The sequence below is a fragment of the Pseudopodoces humilis genome, chromosome 13, assembly GCF_049639895.1.
Source record: "Pseudopodoces humilis isolate 2021_Gansu_Grassland_sample_001 chromosome 13, ASM4963989v1, whole genome shotgun sequence".
Classification (NCBI taxonomy): domain Eukaryota; kingdom Metazoa; phylum Chordata; class Aves; order Passeriformes; family Paridae; genus Pseudopodoces; species Pseudopodoces humilis.
The window spans coordinates 3,226,412-3,249,635 of record NC_142212.1 but is presented as its reverse complement, the minus strand read 5'-3'; the positions used below and the strand labels follow the sequence as shown (position 1 = coordinate 3,249,635).

Here is a 23,224-nt window from a genome sequence, read left to right as displayed (position 1 = left end):
GAGCACTGAGGGGACGCTGAGCATGGAGGGGACCCTGAGCACAGAGGGGACGCTCAGCACCGAGGGGACTCCGAGCCGGTCCGTGTCAGCGCCCCGCGGCCAGCCCAGCCCCCGGTGGCGCGGCCAGCCCGCCATGCCCACGCCGGGCTGCAGGGGGCGCACGGCGGCGCCGCCGCTCCCCCGCCGCGGCCTCTCCTGCCGCCGGAGGGCGGGAGCGCCGGGCGGGCCGGGCCGGGGCCGCGGCCATGGCGCTGCCCGTGCTGTCCAGCTCGGCCGTGAAGTTCCGCCGGGTCCTGGCGCACTTCCCCCAGGAGCTCAGCCTGGCCTTCGCCTACGGCTCTGGGGTGTTCCGGCAGGCGGGGGCCTCGGCCGAGCACGGCGAGGTGAGCGCTCGGGCCCGCGGCGCTGCGGGTACCGGGCCCCGCGGCGTGTGAACGGCGAAGATCCCAAATCCCCGGGGGAGTGGCGGCGGGGCGGTGCCCGCTCCGTGCCCAGGGACTGCCAGGGGCGGTCCCGGCAGTGGGGTTGTCATTGTGGGGTCTCGGGGTCCCTTTGAGCCCAGTGTGGATCGGTTGTGTGTCACGTTATTTAGCACTGCTTTAAAAGAGAGGTATTACAGCTTGTCCAGCTGCTGCGCACAGTATGAGGGAAATTTAAAATATATTGCCGCAGTGAAATGGCAGTCTGGGGGACTTCCTTATCTACTGAGGGCAAACAGCTTGGAAATAATGCTTGTTTTTTGGGTTTTGTTGACAAAAGCGAAGGAATACACTGCAAAGGAATATCCTAGAAATGCAGTTCCTTGCTGCCAGCTCTAGGGTGGTGCCTTTATCTGCCCACATTCCTCCATTCACGGGCAAAAAGTGCTGCTCTTTAGCACTGTAAGCTGTTCCTAATTCCTGAATTAGGGTGCTGAAGATCTCACACTTGCTGCCCTGGTTTGCAGGGTTGAAGTTTGGTCATGACCAGGACAGGAAAATTTTGGACTGTCTGATATACTTGACAATAAACATACAGCTTCACTGGAACCTTTAAACTGTATCTGACATTAATACTTGTTGTTTGGGTTTTATTTTTATTTTTTTTACTCATGAAAAATATTTGGGTGGAAGTTTGATGCGGTGTATATCTGAAATTATTACGATAACATTGTCTCGACATTTAAACCCTGCCACTCCTCTTGTTATCCTCAGACAAATATGCTGGACTTCGTGTTTGCTGTTGATGATGCTGTGACCTGGCATATGATGAACTTGTTAAAGAACAGGAGTCATTATTCCTTCCTTAAATTTTTTGGTCCCAAAAAGATAAGTAACATACAGAGATATGGAGCCGGAATTTACTACAACACCTTAGTGCCATGCAATGGCAGGGTAAGTAGAAGAAGTCTGAGTGAATTAAGTCAAATATTTATGTCTGTGAAGTATTAAAATGATTAGCTTAAAGCAGTTTTCAGGAAGCAAATACTGCAGATTGTAATTGTAGATTAACTCGTGCTATCTTCAATATTTATGCCTCAAACTGCTTTGCTAACAGCATTTTAATTAAAAAGCAAACAGAGCAGCTGGTCTTGCACCTTAAAAGTGTGAGCAGTGTTGTAGTTACAGCTGAAGCATTTCAGGGATTGGATTTATATTCCTTACTGCTTTTTGTCTGTCAGAAAGGTGGTGGTAAAGTTCTGGTGGTGCTTCATTTCAGCAGCTGACCATGTAGTAACAGCAAAGTGGACTGTTTGATATAAAATGCAAGTAACAACAGCAAGTTGGAATTGACATTTGTGTTGTTTGGTGTCTCACGTCCTGACCTGTGAGGCTTGGGTGTAACTAATAATTCTGGAGAGTGGTTCTTGTCCAGCAAATCCTGTTCCTGCACCTCTGTGTTTGGTAGGGAGGGAGTGAGGGAGTCACTCAGTCTTGCTGTTCTTGTCCCTGTATGAAATTTTGAGGTTTAAACCTTATTTGGTGTCAAAAGAGATTTGGGATTTCATTTGAAGGACCAGTGGTATTTGCCATGACATTGTGTTCTTGGCTCTTTATGGCCTGGTCTTACGTTCTAATGACTCAGTCATATCACAGGCTGTGGTCCTTTGTTATCCAGAAATTTTGGAGCTGGCTGCCTTGTTGTGGTGATAATCTTTGGAAATTCAGGTAGTGCAGATTAGTAACAAACTGTGGAAAGTCCCATGTTTTTTCCAGTTACGTAAAATAAGCTGCAAAATCACTGGGGTTTTTTCCTAACATCAAAGAGCAAAAGAAAAAACTCCCTGATACACACCCCACCTCCTAGTAACAGGATACATAAATGTCTGGAGGTTTTAGTTTAGGTCTATGACAAACTACTTCTTGAGTTTTTTTAATATCATAAAGGATAATGTGGATTATTCCAGCTATTGTAATATTTGGCTGCTGACTTTATTGCAACTTTGATTCTAGAAAGGATCTTCATTTAATGTGTTCCATTTTCTCCCTGCAGAAATTTGAATGTGAATAGGAAATTTTTCTTTTACCTTGTATCTTAATTAAAACATAAAAATGTTTTCCTGCTTTTTATTGGAGCTATGTGTGCCTTAGAATTAAGGACAGTTATGGCAAGTAGTAAGTTCCACGTAGGGAAAACAATGCAGGTATAATTGCTTTTTCAAAAGCATTTATTTTGCTTTGTTTTTTTTCCAGATGATAAAATACGGAGTAATTAGCACCGATGCCCTGATTGAGGATTTGTTTCACTGGAAAACTCTCTATGCGGCTGGGCGCCTACAAAAACCGGTAACTGCTCAGTTTTCTCTCTGGAAATGCAGGAAATTCCAGGGCTGGAAAATAATCAGTTGGAATTTGAACTTTACCTGTTAGGGATCTGTGCAGCAGTACTGCACAAATAATCTGTCCTGATTTAGGGGTGTAGCCCCAGAGGGATAATCTCTCAGAGAGGAGGTGAAATGTAGTTCTTCATGATGTTCTGTAGAAAAACAGCCCCTAAAGGTGAGAATATTAATAACAGTTTTCTGCCTGTAGGAAATCTTGAATAACTGGACTATATTAATGCCAAGTCCCTTTAATGTCAAATGTATTATTTGCCTTTTAGAACAGATTATAGGGGTGGCCAAAACTTAACACAGATCAAGAATGGAAATCTTTAAAGATGAAAGCAGCTTTGCTGTGCAGTTACTGTCTGGCTCATAATTGAATGAACCATGGGTTCTGCATGTTGGTTTTTCTCCTCCTTATTTGGATCATAAAAAATAATCTTTGCTTTCACCCTTGTGCCTGCCTCGATGTACTTTCAGCAGATGGCAGCAGTGCTAAGGGAAAAATTGTTATGAGGGGAGGGGGAGAATTAGAGGAGAAATCACTTCGGGTCTTGGAACAGAAGTTAATTATGCTTTTAGCTAAAAAACTTGGGAGTGTAAGTTTGAATAAATTGTCTCAGACTACTGGCTTTATCTCCAGAGATGTATTACAGCATGATCCAGGTTAGAGCAGCTGTTATCTTTGTAAAGAATGAAACGGAATCCATTGAGAAAGATAAATGAAGGGAGAATTTGGGATGTCACATCAGCAGTGAATAGTGAATAGCTGTTTTCAGTGTAACTGTATTTGCTGCTGCTTTGATTTGTGACATGCTACAGTGAATATAAATTCTCTGTACTGTGAAAAAAGGCTTCCTTAACTGTGGTGCTCTGTCAGATTTACCCCAAGAATCAACAATCATGTTTTACCAGGGTAATAACCATTGCAGTCTGACTTCCTGGGAAATTTGTAGCTCTCTAAACCATTGAAAATTTGTCCATAAATGCTATCAGTGTTTCAGGCATTCAGATTTTGAAGCCTGGTGTATTATTTTCTTTTGAAAAATTCCTTTGTATTGGGGGGATTTTTTTTAGAAAAGGAGGAGGTTATTCATTTTGCTTCTCCAAAGCAAAGCTGGTGTCTTCCATGAGGAGGAATAGCATCTCTGCTGAGTTTCATGTTTTAAAAGGCTCTGTGGTGTCCTTGACAAGTCCATAACTTGCTGATGTTTCCATGGCAATCCTAAGGTATTGTGTCACCTGTGTGACTGCTTGGGGTGCCACAGATTTTTCTGTTCTGACTTTCTTCAGATTTCCCTGTAGCAACCAGGTAGGAATGCACATCTAAGTGAATTGCTTGATGAGATTTGAGAAAAATCAAGAGGGGTACCTCTGTTCACAATGGCCAGTGGGTTTGAATTTTAAGGTGTTGTAGAGTAGACAAATATTAAAAAGCTGTCTTTTATATGCAAGGCAGTATTGCTAAACCAGAACACTTGAAAAAGACAAACGCACACCAAGCAGGGATTTCTAGGGGAGTTGTTTCTGGAAGGGCACAGTAATCCATTTCCTAAACCACCTTCCTTTAGTCTACCAGTGTGTTCCTATCTTCAGTTCTTACCAAAGATCTGCTTTTTATTGCAGTGTATTTCCATATCCTAGGTGATTGGATTCTCTGGTCGGTCTTGAACAGTTTCAATGTTTCCAAAAAATAAACACTTCTTGTGGCAGGTAGAGGCATTCAAGTGATCTGTTCCTCATGGATAAGTGAAGATCCATTGGAGTTCACATTCTGCTTATCCAAAGTGCAAAAATAAAGCCCTGCTTCTTCTAGGATAAGCCCTCTCTGAGAAACTACTTGAAGCATTTGATAGGGGAGTCTTCTATTAAAAAAATAATGAAGATGAATAAAAACCATCTGTCTGGTGTTCTGTTCTCTTTTAGTATAGCCTTTTTTCTTATTGCACAATCACACGTGAAGCATTTCTGTTGATGCATTCATATTTCTTCTACTGATTAATCTTAAATTTATGAGTATGAAAAGGTGACTAGCTCTTCAGAGATTAGCTAATGTCTGGTGCGTATAGCACTTCCAAACCTGTGTGTGAAAACAGCTTTTTCTAGAAGAGTGTTAATTCTTAAAAACATGTTCCTTTCATGTGGTGAGGATACTCTAATACTTGTTGTGCCATGCTAATAAGATCTAATCTTAAATTAATTTCTTACTCAATCCGGTATGAAAAATAAATAGCATTTCTAGCTCCTGCTTCAGTAGCACTTTCCTGAAGTCTTTCTTCCAATGGCTCTGCTTTTCCAGGTGAAAATCCTGGCCCAGAATGAGAACAGCAGGCTGCAAGCTGCTCTTGTCAGCAACCTGAAGAGTGCAGTGACAGCAGCCTTCCTCATGTTGCCAGAGAGCTTCTCTGAAGAGGACCTTTACATGCAGATTGCAGGACTCTCCTACTCCGGTGAGTGTGGGCGGTCTGAAGTGGCTGGGAAGAGCTGGAGTTGGAGCACAGCTGGTGTCTCATGTGTGATAAATCATCTCCCTCCTTGCTTTGGGCCTGCACTGCTGCGTGCACCGAGAATTCTCTGAATGGTGGTTACGTAACAGCTCCACTAATTGGGCTTATTCACAGGAAATAGATGTAGCCACATCAGCAACACTGCCTGTACCTGCTTGATTTATGAACAGCTAAATGTGAGTGATTGGAGATGATGAAATAATGGGGGTTCTCTTCTGTTTGCATGGATTGTATTTTGGTGGAATGTTTCAAAACCTTTTGGAAAAAAATTTCTCTTTCCTCTCAGTGCAATGTTGAGTCATCTGATAGTTTGACTCATACCTTGTCATCTCTTTCTGAGTGTGCTGTGTTTAAGGCTCTTATTTAGTTAACTCAAAGATCCAGGTTATGATTATTTGATTTACATTTAACCCTCCTGATTGGTATTTCTTGAGCTTCTTTTTTTTTTAAGAAATTGGTAAGGAAAAATATCGAAGAAACTACTGCAAACTGTTCTTCAATATAAGATGTAATTGTTACGGTTTAGCTCAGCAATGCTTTTTGAATGCTGACATCCTTACTGCAATCTCTGTGAAGGAGTTTGGTTGGAGCTGTACTTTTCACACCACTTCCTTGCCTCATACAGAAATGCACGTTTGGCTTTTAAAGGAAGCACAGGGGGGTCAAAGCTGCAGCTTGGCTCTACTGAGGAGTGTCACTGTTTTATGTAACACTTCTCAGGGCAGTCCAGATTGCAGCTCGCTTCTCCAGAGCAGTTCTCTCCTGAATTGTTGTCTGTTTTAAAGCAGCAGGAAGAGGGTGCTGGCAGTGGGATTGCCAGCCAGGGATGTTTAGTGCTTGAAACCTGCCCAGCACTGGCACTGGATTCTTGCTGGCCACTAGTGACCAAGTTACTTTTGATATACTCTTTGAAACAGTGCAATTAAACAGAAATCAGTAAAATGCTGACTGGCTGTGCTGTGTGAACAAAGCTGAGGCAACACAGCTCCCAGCTGGGAATGTACAAGAAAAAGGCTGCTTGTGGGTATTTATTTTGCTGCCATTTCGTTAAGTCTTTCAGAGGCTGTACTAGTAGACAGAATTGATTTTATGTGTTACTCTAATCAGTCTCCTTGGAGACTGCTGAAGAGTGTTGTTCATGCTTTAATTTAGAAAATGTTTATCCTTTATTTTTTCCTGCATTTTTTGAGAGTACTGAGTCAGTACCATTTATATGTGAAGTGTTTGTTTTGTGGCTCTGCATAAACTGAAATAAACTAAGGAAGGCTAGCAAGTTGCCACCTTTCAGCAACATTTGTCTCCTGAATGTGGGAAGTGGGAAAAGGAATTGATTCAGAATTTTGGTTGTTGATACAAGCTACACTGAGTAGAAACCAGTGGAAACCCAGCAAGCAGCCAGGCTGGTACCTAACAGAGGTGGTGGAATGCTTTCATACAGACTGACTGGCTTTTCATTTATTCTCTTTGAAATTTTTCAGTCATGGATCTGAAATGAAAGTGTAAAGGCCAGTAAGGTAACAGTGGTGTTAAAAGGAATTTCTTTTTGAAATTACTAACACATACATGGCTAAGAGGAAAAGTGATCCAGTGATTTTACCATGACTGCCATTAGCTGAACTCCAGGTACTGTCCTTGGAGTGCAGAAACAATGCAAACTGTTACCTCAAATTGGAAAAGTTTAGCTCATTTGCTTGTGGATACATAGTATGAGGACTGGGCAGTTTGTTTAGTAACTGCTGAGACTGAGGTTGCAAAGACTGTCACTGTTACTTGACAGCTGGAATTATTTTGTTGTGCAAGTGAAGATGTGGACATGTGGGCTGATGACATTTTATCAGAGGCCACATAACAATATGTGCCTTCAAGGACATTTTTTCTGTGCTTGAAGGTGTTTGAATAGGTTTTTTTTACTCTTAGAAGATGATTATTGTGGATTATATTGGCATATATAATATTGGAGAATAGAGTTTTAGATGACAGCTCTGTACTATGTTGATTTCTGTTATATTCTCCTTCTCAGTGTTTTTGGGGTTTTCCTAATGGCTTAACCCTCTCTTTTCCTGCCTAGGTGATTTCAGAATGATAATAGGAGAAGACAAATCCAAAGTGCAGAACATAGTGAAGCCCAACGTTGCCCATTTCCAGAAGCTGTACAGTACCATACTCCAGGACTGCCCTCAAGTGGTGTACAAGCACCATCTGGGAAGGCTCGAGGCAAGTGTTCTCCTTCTAAACAGCTTTAAAACAAGCAAGTGCTTTGTCACTGACAGAAGGCAGGAATTGTGCCATGCACCAGGAGAGCAGCTGGAGTCTCTGTGCTTGCTGTTTGTTATGTTTCTGTTGTTTAGTTAATTCTGCAACCAGCAGACTTGCCTTAAATACCAGTTTTTTCATATGGAGGAGGAACTACTGCTCATTTTCTCTGAGTATGAGCACAGAATAGAGCCCAGCAAGGGAATCAGAGCAGATCATTGTAAAACGTGTGTTCTAATGGCTTCCATATGGAAATAGCAGGCTAGGAAGTGAGGAATAAACAGATGGTTTGTGTTAGAGAGAAGAGGCTGTAACTCGGAGGTGCAACTTTCTGCAATCAAAAACTGCGTCTCACAAAACAACCTCCTCAAGTTCTAGCTGTGAAGGTCAGCTGATTAGAGCCAAGTGAAATTCTGGCATTAATACCCATACAAAACAATTTTTTCCTTCAGTTTTTTTAGGAAATCCAGAGTGACCAATATCTTGAATTCCATCTTTCCAGTGCAACATTGCAGTTAGGGGAGAGATGCCACAGTCAGTAGCAATTTTTCCTTTTGTAATCTGCATGTCCCTGTGTGAGTATTCAAGTGTGATACAGACTTGATGGTGAAGTCACAAATAGCACCACTTGTCTCATGGACATGGGCATCTCTTCATCCTCAAGCCTTGCTAATTCTGTCCCAAATGCCACCTTTTAGGATGTGTCTTTGTTAGAAATTGATTGAACTGCAATTAAATTAATGTTTACTGAGTACAGTAAACAGTTTTACTGCTATGCTTTGGAATAAAATACAAGGAAATCTGTATTATCCTGTAACTGTCTCCATGTTTTCATATTGCTTGTGAACAGTTTGGTGGAAGCAATATTTAAATGAATTTGGGAAAGAATTAGGAACACTTCCTTCAAGAAGAAATTCCTTTAAGCAAATCCTGGTAGCGTACTGCAAATTTATTGCTGGATAATAAATCTCTCCACAATCCCATAACAGTCATCAAGACTGCTTCAAATCAACAGCAGAGTGAGGGCATTTAATCAACAAAGTGCTTTAATACTTTATTGCTCACACCTTGCAGTGGTTATTGGCAGTTATTGGCCGGGCTGAGGTGGCTGAGTGCTGCTGGGGGTGCAGTTAACACAGAATAGAACCCCCCTCTCCAGGATATGCAGAGCTACAGAGAAAATTCCTTCTTCAAAGGTCCCTGAGAACCAAAGGAAGGCAGAGCCCAGCTGAGTTTTGGTTCAGGCATGGATTCCTCCCACACAATGCTCAGAGCTGCTGGCTGTCGGTGCCTCTGGAGTTGTGGCTGACTCATCTGGAGATCATTTTCTCCACACTGACAAAAGGGAGTGGAGAGGGCAACCAGACTCCTGTCTGATGTCTCCATGAAGTGGCTAAAACCTTGTGTGGGAGGAATGGAGCTCTTCAGATTTTCCTCCACTTTTGGAGAGCTCTGCCCCATCGTGCATTACATTTTGGAGAAATCTGTCCAGGCCTGCGTGTTGGTATCATTGTATTCAAAAAGGGCTCGTTGGATTTCTGATTTAGATTGGAAAATGTGGGATGAATGTTTTCTTCAAATTATACAAACCAGATGTGGTTTGGAGTTTAAAGCAGAGAAAATGGTTTTCAAGCTAAACTTGAAATGTGTGTGTCTGCAGTTTGATTATATTCAGGCAGAAGAAACTCATCTGAGAGGTCTTTGGGGAACTTTTTTTTGTTGTCCTGTACTTAAGTTTCCAAAGGAAATTGGATACAACAGAAATGATACAGTTTCAATGAAAACTTACTTGCAGACACAGCAAGATCATGCCTGTCTTCCCCTGAATAAAAACCCTTGCACTGAGTCATTCTTCAAGTTGAGAACTGAGATACGGCATTTCCCTGTGCTTGGGAAGTTTTTATTAGCATTGTCAAGGACCTTTTCTAGTGAAATGGATCAGATTCTGTGAGATATTTATCACAGGTCAATTTTCTGACTTCTTTAAAAAAAAATAAAAGATAACTGAATATTTTTAATGTTTTATTTTTATAACATGCAGATTGATAAAAGTCCAGAAGGTCAATTTGCACAGCTTATGGCTTTGCCAAAGACTCTGCAACAAAAGATAACTGCTCTGGTAAACCCTCCTGGAAAGAACAGAGACGTGGAAGAAATTTTACTGCAAGTTGCCCATGACCCTGACTGTGGAATTGTGGTTCATCAAGGTAGGTCTGGACCAATGTCTGTAAACTCCTTTAAGACATGATAGATTTACAAGTCTGTTGTATATGTTCTCCTATTTCAGAAGGGTGGGGTAAAGGGAAAGGTGGAGATTAATCATGAAATACATTCCTAAAAACCTGGGTTTGGATTTGATTACAGATAGCTTATCTGAAATAATATCAATAGCATTCCTAATGATACAGGAAGATATGTTTTGGGTTGGCTCCTGAAAGAGGCAGAATTTAAGGAATAATAGTGTAGCTGCTTAGATCACCTGACTCTGGTGCTTCCATCTTCAGGCAAAACTTCATCAAAACACTGAGTTTTATATCCTCCCAGTCAGGGATGGCAAGGCTGAGGTCATTTTCTGTCTTACTGACATTTCCCTTCACAGTCATCATGGTTAGCCCAGACAAGTGAGCCCTGGCAGAAAGCTCCAGCTTGGAGGAAAAAGGCTGAGCTGCTTCTCATCAGCACTACTGCTCTGAGGCAAGATTATGTCATATGAGCAAGTTAAAGCTGATGCTGCAGACACCAGTGTTCTGGTACACGGCAGTAAAATTAAAAAGTTTAGTGCTTGGGGTCCTTTATGCATTTTAAGAACCTGACACATTTTCTGTTCCAGGTAGCAAATTTTGCAAGCTCTCTGAGCACAGCAAAAATTCCCAAGAAGCCTGGGAGCCACGAGGCACTAAGCAGGGAGCTGAGGGAGCTCTCAGCCTGCTGTCTGTGGGGGAAATAAAACTCCTGGGTGCTGCAGTTCTCCATGGACAGCATGGGATGAGCTGCACCTGGACATGGAGGTGTTCAGCTTCTTTCTTGGGCTGGGCTGAACCAGTAAAGGGATAAAAGCTGGATCTGGGAGCAGAGCCTGCAGTGTTTGAGCTACACACAGAGCTTGTTGTGCTGTGCTTGTATTTCTGGAGCTCTGGCAGGCACAGCTGTGGCTGCACAGGGAGCAGCAGCAAACTGGACACATCTTCTCAGGCCCTGCAATTTAAACTCTTAGGAGAACAAATCAAGACTTTCACTTTTGTGGCCAAAGCATTTTCTTAATCCTTTAATCTGGGTAAAAGCCAGGCCAAGCCATTTGGGAATCCTACAAGGCAGAGCTGATTACTCAACTTGAATTGCATTGTCCCAAGATATTTTGCCACATCAACACCATTTGTTCCTCTCCCTTCCCTATTCCTACCCCTCAAATGATTTTCCAGTGGAATATTGTATCCATGAATTATGCTAAGCTTTGTTCTTCATTATGGAAGCAGGATTTAAAAATATTTGGAATTATATTCCATGGGTCAATGCAGAATGTGTCAGTTTGGAAGAGCAGCTCTGAGACTGCTGGAGTTCTAAATTTTTTTTTCAAGTATTTAGTGATGTGAGTAGTTTTGTGCATACCAGTATGTTTTTATATGTGTTAGAACAAATATAACTTAATAGTTCTGAAAAAAAAATTAAGATTTTTTTAAACTGTTCTATAAGAATCCCTGGACAATGAGAACTGAATGTGCCACAGTGCAAAGTGCTAGGCAAGCCTTGTCTCCAAAAGCTGTAATTTAGAAAAGCCAGGGAAGAACTGCACTATGGAGGTGTCTCTGCTTGATCAGAGAGGTGCCAAATCCCAGTTTCATGTCGGAGTAAACAGGGTGTATCATTTGTTCTGCTCTAGAACGTGAATTTACCAGCACTTAGATGAAACAACTCTGAATCCTTTGTGGTTAATCATCTTAGTAGAGACCTAATGGGAACACTAAATAAATGGATCTGATCAATTCCTATTGCTTGTTGTCTGTTTTAATACTGATTAGGGGTTGTTTTTTTACATATGATACATATAAAATAAATTAAAATAGTTTAGAGAATACTTTTAATTAGTATGAAAAAGCAGAGCAAACCCAGATTTTCTCAGTGTACATTTTACTTTCAGGCTAGTTCAGTTGTATAACTGGAACAATATTTAACTTGTGCATGGTGGAGGGGGGAAAAAAATCCACACACAAGTGCTGAGATGGGTAACATCTGTGTGCTTTTCCCTCTGCAGGCATTTCAGGAATTGTGAGATCCTCCAGTGTGGTGCAGAGTGCTAAAACCATCCTGACAGCTGGTAAGAATGTGTGTGATTTCTAACATGGGCCTTCTGATTTCACACAGGAAAAATGACAGGGCCCCAAGATTGTCTTGTTACAGGAGTTTGAAGAATAAACTTTTTGTGTGTTTCATCAGAATTCCCTGGAAAATAAAAGCAACATTTAAAGCAGAGGCTTTATTGCAAAATTATAAAATGATGAAAGGGACTGGAGTCTGTGTAACTCCTAAACAAACCAAACAACAGCATCAGCTTTCATTTTCTCTGTTTCTAGATCCATGCATAGATTTTGTGGAGCAAAATAATTGGAAGGGAGAGGTTAAAAACAGTGTTATTCCTGTTGAATTTTAAGTTATCCTGAGTGCCCTGTGGGGCAGAGCTGGTTAAGTGCAGGAGTAGAACAGAAATAGTTAAGCTGTGATTTTTTGTGCTCTCTTCCTCCCTGTTCTGATGGACAAAAAATCACCTCTGGGGCTCCTTAGCTCCTCTTGTGTGTCATGCAGTAAATCACTGACAGCCTCTCCTGGCACTGGCACTTTGGGGGGTCCTAATGTATCTTTGAGTAACACTTGTAATTTTTATCATGGTTTCTGCTTTGTGCACCTGAAATCAGTTATTTGTGAAATGTCTCTATTTCCCTTGGTCTTAACTGCTTTTTGATTTATTTATGGTGGATTTTTTCCCTTTAAAACAAACTGGAGTTTCTTTCTAATCAATTGTATAGAGTTGTATTTAAAAACTATTTTCTAATTGTGGTTTTAGTGGTGAAAACATATTTTTGTGATTTTATTTTAGGTAGAGGAAACCAATTTTGGTCCTTTGCCTCCAGCACAAGCCAAATTTGAGCAAGGAGGCTTGGGGGAATGGATTTTTCTTACTTTTTGCATGATTTAGGGGTTTTTTTTGGGTTTTGGTGTTTTTTTTTAATGTATTTATACTTTTCTGCCAGAATCTGGTCAAAACCATTAGTGACAGAATTCAGGAGTGAGATTTAACTGCTCAGGGATGTCACCTCAGTATTTTTGAGGTGTGAGGTTTGTGTGATCTGCCCTGGAGTTGAGGAGGGATGGGTGTCCATGGCTTTAGAGTTAATTAGCAAAAACCTTTTGCCCTTTTTTATTTTTAATATTTGTCTCCAAACACTTATGATTGAGTTTATATCAAATCTCTCAGTATCTTCTAATGAAGATTTTCTCCCAGTCGTGGTTTCTTAATTTAAAATGCATCACTGGAGCAGCATTCCTGGCTGTGCCAGCTCTTGGGGCTCTCCATGTTCATAGGAAACAGAATTTACACAGAGAAAACTGGAATGTGGCTCCTGCATGGAAGTATTTGCTTGACTCGGGCAAGGAATGTGTTTTACAGGAAAGTGTGGAGCTTTACATTCGGTCCCTAAGGATGCTGTGTTTCTTTCTTTATTCTTTTTCCAAATCTTGTCTAATATTCTGTTCCCCTAAGACCTATTTTCACACTTTCTAGTAGAGACTTTAGGAAAAATATAAAGCTCTGGCCTTCTGCAGTGCTTATGTCAGGAGTAGTAGCTTAAAATAAAACAGTTATCAAAGAGAATCATGAAATCTGTGGCTCTATTAAGCTCTGACTTCTTATTGCTGTTCCTAACAACTGTACAAATACTTTGCTTGCAAAAGAAAGTTTTCATTAGCTGGCCATCACTCTTTTTGAAGTGTTCTAGGGGACACAGTCTGTTTTCTTTAGCTGATTATTTTATCTTAAGAACACCAGCAAAGGTGAGACTCCTGCTCTGGTGCACAGCATGGCAGTGCAATATCCAGCATTTCTAAATGCAATGGTAAATCAGCAATAGCTGTGCTGAGATGCCAGGCTGGGTATAACATTACAGGCAAGGAGCACAAGAAGGAATTTCAACCCATTTAAAAGAACCTTTCTCATCTTTCTCTGCCAATGTGGTTTTCAAGTGGAGCTCCAGCTCTGTGTTTTTGTTTGTTGTTAAATGCCCTGTTTAGTTTTTGAAAATGTGCCTGTGTATTTCTTCGAGGCTGTGGTGAGGTTGCCTCTCTGTTTCCCATTAGAGATGGCACCAGGGTTTGATTTGTTTTCCCACACAGCCAGAGCCTGCCTGGGCTTTGGGAACTCACTCTGCAACTCTTACATTTAGCTCCTCTGAAGGAGATGTTGATACTTCTTCAGCTTCTTTCTTCTTTATATTTTACTCAAGGAATGCTGCAAGCCTTGAACATTTTTCTATAAATACAATCTTACAGATTAAATCATCAGTCGAAGCGTTTGTCCAAGATACTTTTAAGTTAGCACAAATGTTCAGAATAGCATTTGTTTTCAAGGCTTTTTTTTTTTAAAGGAGCAGGTTTACGTATAAAATAGTCTGGTTTTGTGATAACTGCTCTCTTCATCAGCTGCCTGAGCAGATAACTGCTGGCTCCACTGTAAATATCTGTAAATGTGCATGCCACACTACAGATATAATATTATTTGCTCCACATGACAGCTGTCCAGCAGTGCATGCATCAAAAGGGGATCCAGGACACTGCAGCCAGGCAAACCTAGAAGAAGCTTTTGGGGACTCCCAGCTAAATCTTGTGTCTTAGAGCACCAACACTTGCAAAAATCTCGGTGTGGATTGTTAAGTGAAACCAGACACGAGCTGTGTTTACACCGAAACGCTGTGGGCTCGTCCCATGTGCACCAGGGCTTTGTTCTGTCTCCTAGAGTGGAAAAATCTAAAGGGGAGGTAGAACCACCAAGTCACCGATTCAGAGCTGAAGTAGAAAGACATTTTCATGTGGTCCAAGTGCTTCAGATTCTGCGAGCGAGCTGTAATTACAGCCATTAACTTTTCCTGCAGCTGGGATTCATCAGCCCGAGCGCTGCTGCAGGGGAACAGCTGGATGGACAGACCTGTGCTGGGGCAGCAGCTCCTTCCATGCGGGGTGGAGCTCAGGGAATGGAGAGGGAGGAGGAGGAGGAGGATGATGATCATCTGCTGAGAGCTGCTGCACGGGCAGAGCAGGTGGGCAGGCTGACAGGAGCAGTTCCCCTGCAGGCTGCAGTGCCTGCACCGTTCCCTGCAGTCCTACAGCAGCTGCACTGCACTTCCAGAAGCGCCTGGAATTCATTGGAATGGCAGAGCAGCAATTCCTCCAGCAGAGGGGCTGCATCCTGCAGCTTGGGCATTTTCAGAGCCACAGTTAGACAATTTTAACTTATTTCATTTGTGCTGTGCCAGAGCTCAGCCTGGCTTTGTGCTGCTGCAAGAATTGTTGCTCTGTGTGCAATCCCCATGCAGATTTGTCAGGCACTTCAGGATTTACGTGGTTATTTTCTTGTTATTTGAGATACTGCAAAGAAAAGCCTGTCATGACTTCATTAGTGTGCTTGATTTTGCAAAAACCTAGTAAATATGGAAAATCTGGAGCCTACATATGGGAGTTTGTCAGTTCAAAATGCTTGTATGGATGTTTTTCCTACAAAAAGTGAAGTTGAGTTTATTTAAATTGCAGTTGGAGACATGTGAAGTGCAGAACTGATTCAGAACAGAAGTGATTCTCTGCAGTCTATTTGTTATCAGAGGCTTCTTACTCTGCCACATTCCTTCAGAAATAAGAGTGTGCACTTTTCCTACTCATTTGAGTTCTTGCAACTCAACTTTGAATGCATCTATCACTTAAAATATTATATCTTTAATTGTTTTCTTTCTTTTACTTTCCTTTCTTCATTTTTTTGAGGTCTTTCCAAATCAAATATTATTATTCCCGTCCCACTTCTCCCCTCCCAAAAAAAAAAAAAAAAAAAAAGAAATCCAGTGCAACACATGGCTAAACTTTGGTTGAGGTTCCTTGTTTGTTGCAAATCTTTCCTTCTGTTCTGGGCTGTGATACTGTGTGACTTTTGGCTAAATTCCTTGTGTATTTTTAGTCAGTCATGTCAAGTGTTCAATTAAATAAACACAGGAAAGATTGTAGTAAATATTACTACACCTTTAATCAGTGCACATGTCAAAATGAGAGCTTTTTGTGCAGCACTGAAAAGTTGCCTTTTCAGTTCTGAATTTGTAAGGGTATGATTAGACTGCTGTAATCTGAGCAGTCACTCCGTGTGTTATGTTGGGGTTTTTATTTTTTGGTTTGGGGTGATTTTTTTAAACAAAAAAGGAAAAGCAAGTAGCTGCACTGGCTGGGGTCTCAGAACCCCAATGAAATGCCAAGACTAACAGTGTTTTGGTTTTAAATTTACAAATACTCCAGGACTAAACCCAGCAAAATGCTGTGGGTTTTATACTCTAGGTCTGTAAGAGAAGGCTCATCTCTGCTGGAACTACAGAAATTGTTTAACTCCAAGGATACATTTTACAAATATTTTGTGAGTCATCCTCAGTTCCTTCATACCTAAAACTCATAAATGCTTGGAGACAACAATTGCTGCTGGATTTCTGAAAATTGAGATGTCTGACTCTGTTGTATGCCATGGCATGGTATTACCAGAGTTCTGCTCTATTTGCTCTGCTTTGATAGCATTAAAAGTATTTTTGGTGGCATTGTTTACTGTGTTCTGACTGTGACAGGAAGGTTATTTGCATGTCTGCCTGCTGGATTAGGCTGCCATTCCCCCAGGGAAATCCTTCCTGTGATGCACTAAGCACCTTCTGGCTGAGTCAGCCTTGCTAAATGTTGATGTTTTTTCTCTTCTTTTTTAGGAGCAAAGAAATCTGTAACTTACAGTTTGAAGAAATTATATAAGATGACAAAGGGAGGGTTAAAGAAGACATCTTGAGTCTTTACATACTGTGTATGGGTAAATAAATGGTACTTTTTCTCTAAATGTTTTGCAGATGTGACTTTGCATACTTGAGAAGATTACAGTGTATTTAAGAAGTCTGTTCTGATGATTTACATGCCCAATTTTCCTAATGAAATAGGAACTTTTCTAATGGGAGATTTGTTGGCAATAGGGCAAAGGAATTATACTCTGTAAATACTGAAATGAATTTTCCTGTATATTTTGAAGAGCCCTAAGTAAAAAAGATTGCTTGTACAGCTGGATTCAAACCCAAAGTCACTCGTTTTCCATGTGTTGGTAGCTTTACTTCCCAAAGTACCCTCAGAGCCTCTTTCAAAATGATCAATATCCCAAATTTAGTTCTTTTAGAGATTTACAGAACTGGAGAACCCACTGAGTTTTCAGTAGGTATGAAACTGTCCTTTGACATTCCTGCCCTGACAAGTTCATCCTTGTAATTCCTCTGAGGATGCTGCCTTTGACATCTTGAACACCCAAAAACTTCCCACAGTGACTTTCAGTGTGGGAGAGGGAAAAGAGCAGCTTGGCAGGGGTCAGATCCTTTAATAAGGATATTTAATAATATTAATAAATAAGGATATTTAATAATAATGAAATTGTGTGTTCCTCTCATGAGACTGAGCTTAAAAGTACCAGATTCATGGGCATTGTTACAAGGGCCAGAGTCAGAAGGAAAATGAGAATTCCGTGGATCTCTTTGGGCAGACTTATGCAATATTTGTTATTTGGCACAAGATTCCATCAAAACACTTGAAAATTTGGAATATTGGGAACAAAAGCACAGATTGTTCGATTCTTTGATTATCTTTTCTTTTCCCTGCCCACAAAGATGAAAACTGAACTCCCTTTAAATTAGCTAAACTAAAGCAAATTGGAGTTTTACATGACTTGTTACATTAATCATGCCATGAAAGAATGGGCATTGCTGCCAGTATCCATGTCTGGTGGAATAAATTTGGAGTGTCTTTTGTAAATAGAATATTTTTCACACTGACTCAGGTGGGTTTGCTGATTTGGGAATTTTTCCTTCAAGATCTCATTTTATTTGTGAGAATGTCAACAATAAAAATAATTTGATGGTAAAAAAAAAGGAAATAAAATGTATCTTTCCTGAGCAGCATGATTGGTTTTTTTCTTATGTATTATGTGATCATCAGGGCCATCTCTCAAGCTGCATTTGATTAGTGATCTCACTTTAAAAAATAACTTATTACAGTGAAGTTGTCTGCTAATTGTTTCCAGGGAGAAGTTCAGAGGATAAATTTAAGAAAGACAATAGAAAATACATTGTTGTATGTAATAGGATTCATACAGGCTTGCTTTAATCACAGGGAAACTTTTAAATATTGCTTATCTTTAAATATTTGACTTTGAAATTTTAATCCAGGAAATAATTACTGTGAAATAGGAAATAAATCAGTGGGAAACTTTCTAAGGTCAGAGGCAGGTTCCTAACACTTTGTATTATCCATTGGTGATAGAATGTGTAAAACAAATCCCCTCAAATGTCCCTTTGCTGATGGTACAACCTTTATATAGGGGCAAAGAATGTTTGTGTGGCCCTGACATTCTCTGGCCCTATTAGTAAGAGTCCAAAGTCCCCAGTTTGCAAAGTTTATATTACAAAATGTGGAACTAGGGGATTTAAGCCACTTGCAGGTAAATCTGGATTTTTTTTTAATGATGAAATGCAGCTGCTAGCATTTCCAAGCAGCTTTCTTTTAGAAGCCCGTAAAAACACAGTTAAAGAGAATGTTCTGAATATTAAAGACACACTTAAAAGTGGGTTTTGGTGTTTCTGAAGGTGCTGGTTACTGAGATGGAGGTTCAGCACATTAGAGGGCAGTGACAAATCAGTGTGGTGTGAGATGAGCTGGCCTCACTCCCACAGTGAAACCCCAGTCTCCGTCCTGCACCTTGCTGGCTGAGCATTCATCCCAGAGATAATGTTCTTGTGGGGAAAAAGGAAAATGGTGCAGTCCTGCTTGCTGTTTAGCAGCCAGTTAACTGTTCTGGTGTGCAGCAGATGCTGTGTGGCGTCAGACCCTGCCTGAAACAGTGAGCTGTTTGTCACTGTCCCTGTGCCAGGGGATCCCTCTGTGCCTGCACAGGTGGGACTTTACTGCACCTCCTGTAGCCTCAGAGTTGCTGGATACCCACTGCAAGGCTTGATCTGGCTTTATGGACTGTGCACAGCAATATGAGAGGTCATTTCGTGCTCTTTGGAGGGAGTTTTGCAAATCCCAGCTCGATAGTTCCCAGTTCCCTCCATCCAGTTCCGTGCAGTTGATGCGCTGCCAGTATCCGAGTCTGTGCACTAAATCTTTGGGAGACGTAACAAAGTCCTTCCTCCTCATCCATATAGGCTGAAAACTGGATTCTGCTCTGTAAATCATTCATCTTGTGCTTTTTAAAGAGTGGCCTACCTTTCCCCTTGGGGCCACTGGTCTTGAATGTATTTATTTTTCTGGCAGAGAGCCACGAATGAATCATAGCCCTGAGCAGCTCGCTCTGAACTCCTCACCATTGTTAAGAGAATACTTGGGGCAATTGTTACAGAGCTTTGCTATGTAAAACTTTTAAGAGAAGAAAGATTGATTTCAGCCTTGTTAGCTGCTTTTGAAGTTCCTCACCAGTTGTGTGGAAATTATTTCTTCTGCTCATACAGCTGTAATCCACTAAAATAACCGGGGATTGTTGCACGGGAAGTGGGGACATGGGAATATGTTACTGCCTCTTTGTCCTAATGAGGTGTGGTTGTCCTTTCACCAAAACAAAGTCACTTCAGCCTTTCTTTCCATTTGTAACTTTCCTGTTTATACCTTCCTGCTCCATTTCCATACTTTATTGTTTCTCTTCTTGACTTAATTCTCAAGTCTTTCATTCTGTTCTTCAGACATCCCTCTTTTCTGCCTCGGCTTGTTCCACCATGGATATTGTTTCATGCTTCCTCCCCCTTTTTCCTGTGTAACAGAGCTTTCATTAAAGGCAACCAGGCAGATGATTTATTTCTGATGTCTTAAAAGGCTTCTTTGTAATGAAGAGCCTGGACCCAATCAAACTCCTGAGGGTTTGTGTAGGTGAGTCAGCAGCGTGGGCCTCACTGCCTCTGACATCCACAATGCCAGGGGAGTGTGGAACAGCCTCCTGCTCCAGAGGGAATGAGCTGGATGACACAGGAAGAAGGGGAAATAAAAATAATAAAAAATTTGACTGCATACATAATCATTTGGCAGCTCCTAAACTCGGTTTGGAGAGGGCACAAAGCTGAACCACACAGGCTGCTGACCTCCATCAGCACACGGATGGTGTGTTCTTCATTGCTTGCACATTTCCCCTTTTTCCAAGCATTGGAGCAGGGAGTTTCTCCAGGTGCCTGACTGTGGGACCTTCCAAATTCCATCTGTATCTGTAAGGGGAGAGCCTGTATTTCTTCACCCTGAGCCTTCTCTTTAGTTTTGTCAGCAGATCGGAGCCAGCACTGCAGCCTGAGCACAAGGAAGGTGCCCATAGGCAGCAGAGAGCTGAGCTGGGATCCTTTCTGGCAGAAACATTTTGCAGCATCCCAGAGCTTCCTGATGTTTGCAGCAAACATCTGTGCCAAAATTGGGAAGAACAAGATGGACATGGAGGCCAGGATTCCTGGGTGGCTGAGGGAGCTGGACCTTGTTCTTCACACTGAGGTGGTAAAACAAGAGCCTGCCCTGACCTGGGAAAGTTCAGAATAAACACAGCCCTTGGTGAGTGGCCAGTGCAGGGGGATCTGAGCAGGGCTGTGACTCATGCCTTTTCCCAGCAATTAATTTAAAAATAGAATTGAAGTTGAAATATGCTTTGAAGGTCAGAATATCAGGTCAGTGTGTGTCTGATGGTTTTTCCTGGGTAAGGTGTTGAGAGAGGACAAAGTATTCTTCATTTTCAAAGTCACTCTGCTGGCCATACAGTCTGCGTAGAAAATGAATTTTCTTTGTATTTTGTATATTGCAGGAAAAAGAGATATTACCTCCACATAACTCTTTTCTGCTCTGCTTTTTGTTTGAGACAACAGCTGCTCTGTCATTTTTGATACTGTGGTTTCACAAAGTTTTGCCGTGACCTTATTACCTGTTTATCTAGATAGAAATCTCCACCACAGTTGCTAACTGATCCTGAACTTAATAACTGCCTTAGGGAGAGGCAGTAATCACTTTACTCCTGCATGTTTTAAACTCTTACTCAGCCTGCTTCAATCAGAAATGTTTAGAAATGGATTCAGTTTTACTACATGAACAGGAAGCTTCAGACTATCCATTCTAAAATTATTCATGCGAACTCCAAATATTTTATTTACATCTTTAGTCTGAGAACTTCCATGTAATTTTTGCCTTCATAATCCAGCATTCTGCCAAATCCTTTCCAGCAGTGGTGGGGACTGTTTGGATGGTTACACACGATTTTTTCTGAGAAATGGAAGGTCTTGCAGCTGCAAAGACAGACTGAAAATCTGTGCAAGTGTAGTGGGTAGAGAGGGTTCTTTCTCATTTTAAATTTGACTAAATATGATCTTCAGGAGTTTGCAGCCACAAGGAGCAGCAAAAACTGACCAAAACCAAACACTCTTGTGTTCCTTCACTTCCCTTCGTTCTACAGAAACCTTTGAAACCCTTGAACCTGATATTTAAGATACCTCCCCATTTCAATTAAATAAGCCAAGTAAATAGTAAAACATCTCATTATTGAATAAATTTGTGTTACTTCTCTACATGGGATCTCCTTAGCTCCATGGTGTACTTGGTAAATGTGAAAGCTCATGTTCCCACACAGTGATTATTTGCTTAATCTCTGCCTCCTGCCAAAGCTTCTCCAAACCTCCTATTTTAAAATCCATAGTGGAGCATGAGAGGGGAGCATTCAGTGGTTTTTTTTTATTTTTTTGGTTTTGTTTGTGGTTTTGGTTTTTTCTTTCAATATTACCATCCTCAAGCTGTCTTGCTCTCAGCAGTGGTGAAGTGTCTGGCTCACTCTCTGTACAAGAGTGAGAGCCAAGAAGTTTTTCCCTTCCTAGGATGCTTCAAGAAGGGCGGACACAGAGCAGCTCCCAATGTCTGCCTCACGATGCTGTCACAGTGCTTTGCCTCCACAGCCTGGGGCAAAGCTTTTCAAAACCAAATTCTTTACACAAGAAATTCTAGACCTTTTTTTCTTTTTTCTCTGTTTCTTTCCCCTCGTTGCCTCCCCAGTCTGGGGTTGGGTGAGCTGGAGCTCATCCCGCACACCCCTGGTAACTCTGTCCCTGCAGCCCTGCATTAGGTTCTTGCCAAGGAGGAGACTGAGTCAGCAGCACTTTGGCAGTTTGAAGGTGAGTTCCCTGCAGACAACAGGAGAAGATGGAATCCATCACTGCACTTTCAATTCTTACAGCATTTCAAAGTGGATTATGTTTAAGGGTTGTGCTCGCACGGCTGCTTTTAAAGTAAAGGCTTGGTTTGTTTTGCTTTATGTTTTTGTTGTTTAAAGAATATCTCCTCTGTTGTTTGTCTAGTTTATCTGTGATTAATTTAGCAGGATTCCCTTTCCAGTGTAGAATTGAAAATTGCTCTGTTATTTGTATTAGAGAATCATAGGATAATTCAGGTTGGAAAAGCCCTCCCAGACCACTGAGTCCAGGCTGTGCCCAATCCCCACCCTGTCCCCAGCCCAGAGCTCTGAGTGCACATCCAGGAATTCCTTGGACACCTCCAGGGATGGGCCCTCCAGACCTTCCTGGCCAGCTCCTGCCAAAGCCTGGCCACCTTTTCCATGGAGAAATTCCTGCTGGTGTCCAACCTGGCCCAGCCTGAGGCCTTTTCCTCTTGTCCTGTCCTTGTTCCTTGGGAGCAGAGCACAACCCCTCCTGCCCTGTGAGCCATTTGGGGAAAAATCCCTGGAAAGGGCACACGTGGGAAGCTGAGGAGAGAGTCCACTTATCCTGAGGAGATAGCTGATCTTAGTCCAGAACCCCCCAGTCACAGGAATCCCAAGTCCTCAGTAATTAGCAGGATCAGGCTGTTCCACTGTCCCAGAGGAGCAGTATGAAAGTCAGGGTGGGTTTTTGCACCCAGCAGATGTGGCTGAGCTTGGTTCTTCCAGAGTGATTCCGTGTGCATCCTTGAGCTGATGGAGGGACATTCCAGAGGGCTTTAGACATGATTTGGTGCCCAGTTCCATCTGTCCAGTGACCTGCTGCTGGTGGCTTTGGTTTAGAAGAAATTCTGGTGACTGAAGAACCTTTTCTTACAGCCTACAAATGTATGTATGTAAATGTATGTAAATCGTGTACTTTACCATGAATTAATGTGGGAACTCTGAAAATAATTTTGCATCTCACCTTGAGCTGCAATCTGTTTGTGATCTTAATGATCCCACTTGGACTGAAGTTCATCTGGTCCTGTGTGAGAGACAGGACACAAATCAAATAGGGAGGTGAATCTGTGATGTGGATATTTACTGCATAAGAAAAAAGTGCATAATGAAGAGGCTAGTCTGAATATTTACCTTCAGCTGGGGATCACTGACTGTACTGACCTTTGCTTTACACTAAATTTGCCATTTGGA

The 23,224-nt window shown here is 41.7% G+C and overlaps 1 protein-coding gene across 1 annotated transcript; it reads left to right on the top strand.

Moving 5' to 3' along the window:
• The first annotated feature begins 206 nt into the window (after window positions 1–206).
• On the top strand, window positions 207–17,765 carry TAMM41 (TAM41 mitochondrial translocator assembly and maintenance homolog). The gene is made up of 8 exons (XM_005531812.3): window positions 207–383; window positions 1,194–1,373; window positions 2,673–2,765; window positions 5,103–5,253; window positions 7,379–7,524; window positions 9,605–9,770; window positions 11,813–11,875; window positions 16,548–17,765. The coding sequence occupies exons 1-8, from the start codon at window positions 246–248 to the stop codon at window positions 16,622–16,624; spliced, it is 1,014 nt and encodes a 337-aa protein (XP_005531869.2). The 5' UTR covers window positions 207–245; the 3' UTR covers window positions 16,625–17,765.
• The last annotated feature ends 5,459 nt before the right edge of the window (window positions 17,766–23,224 follow it).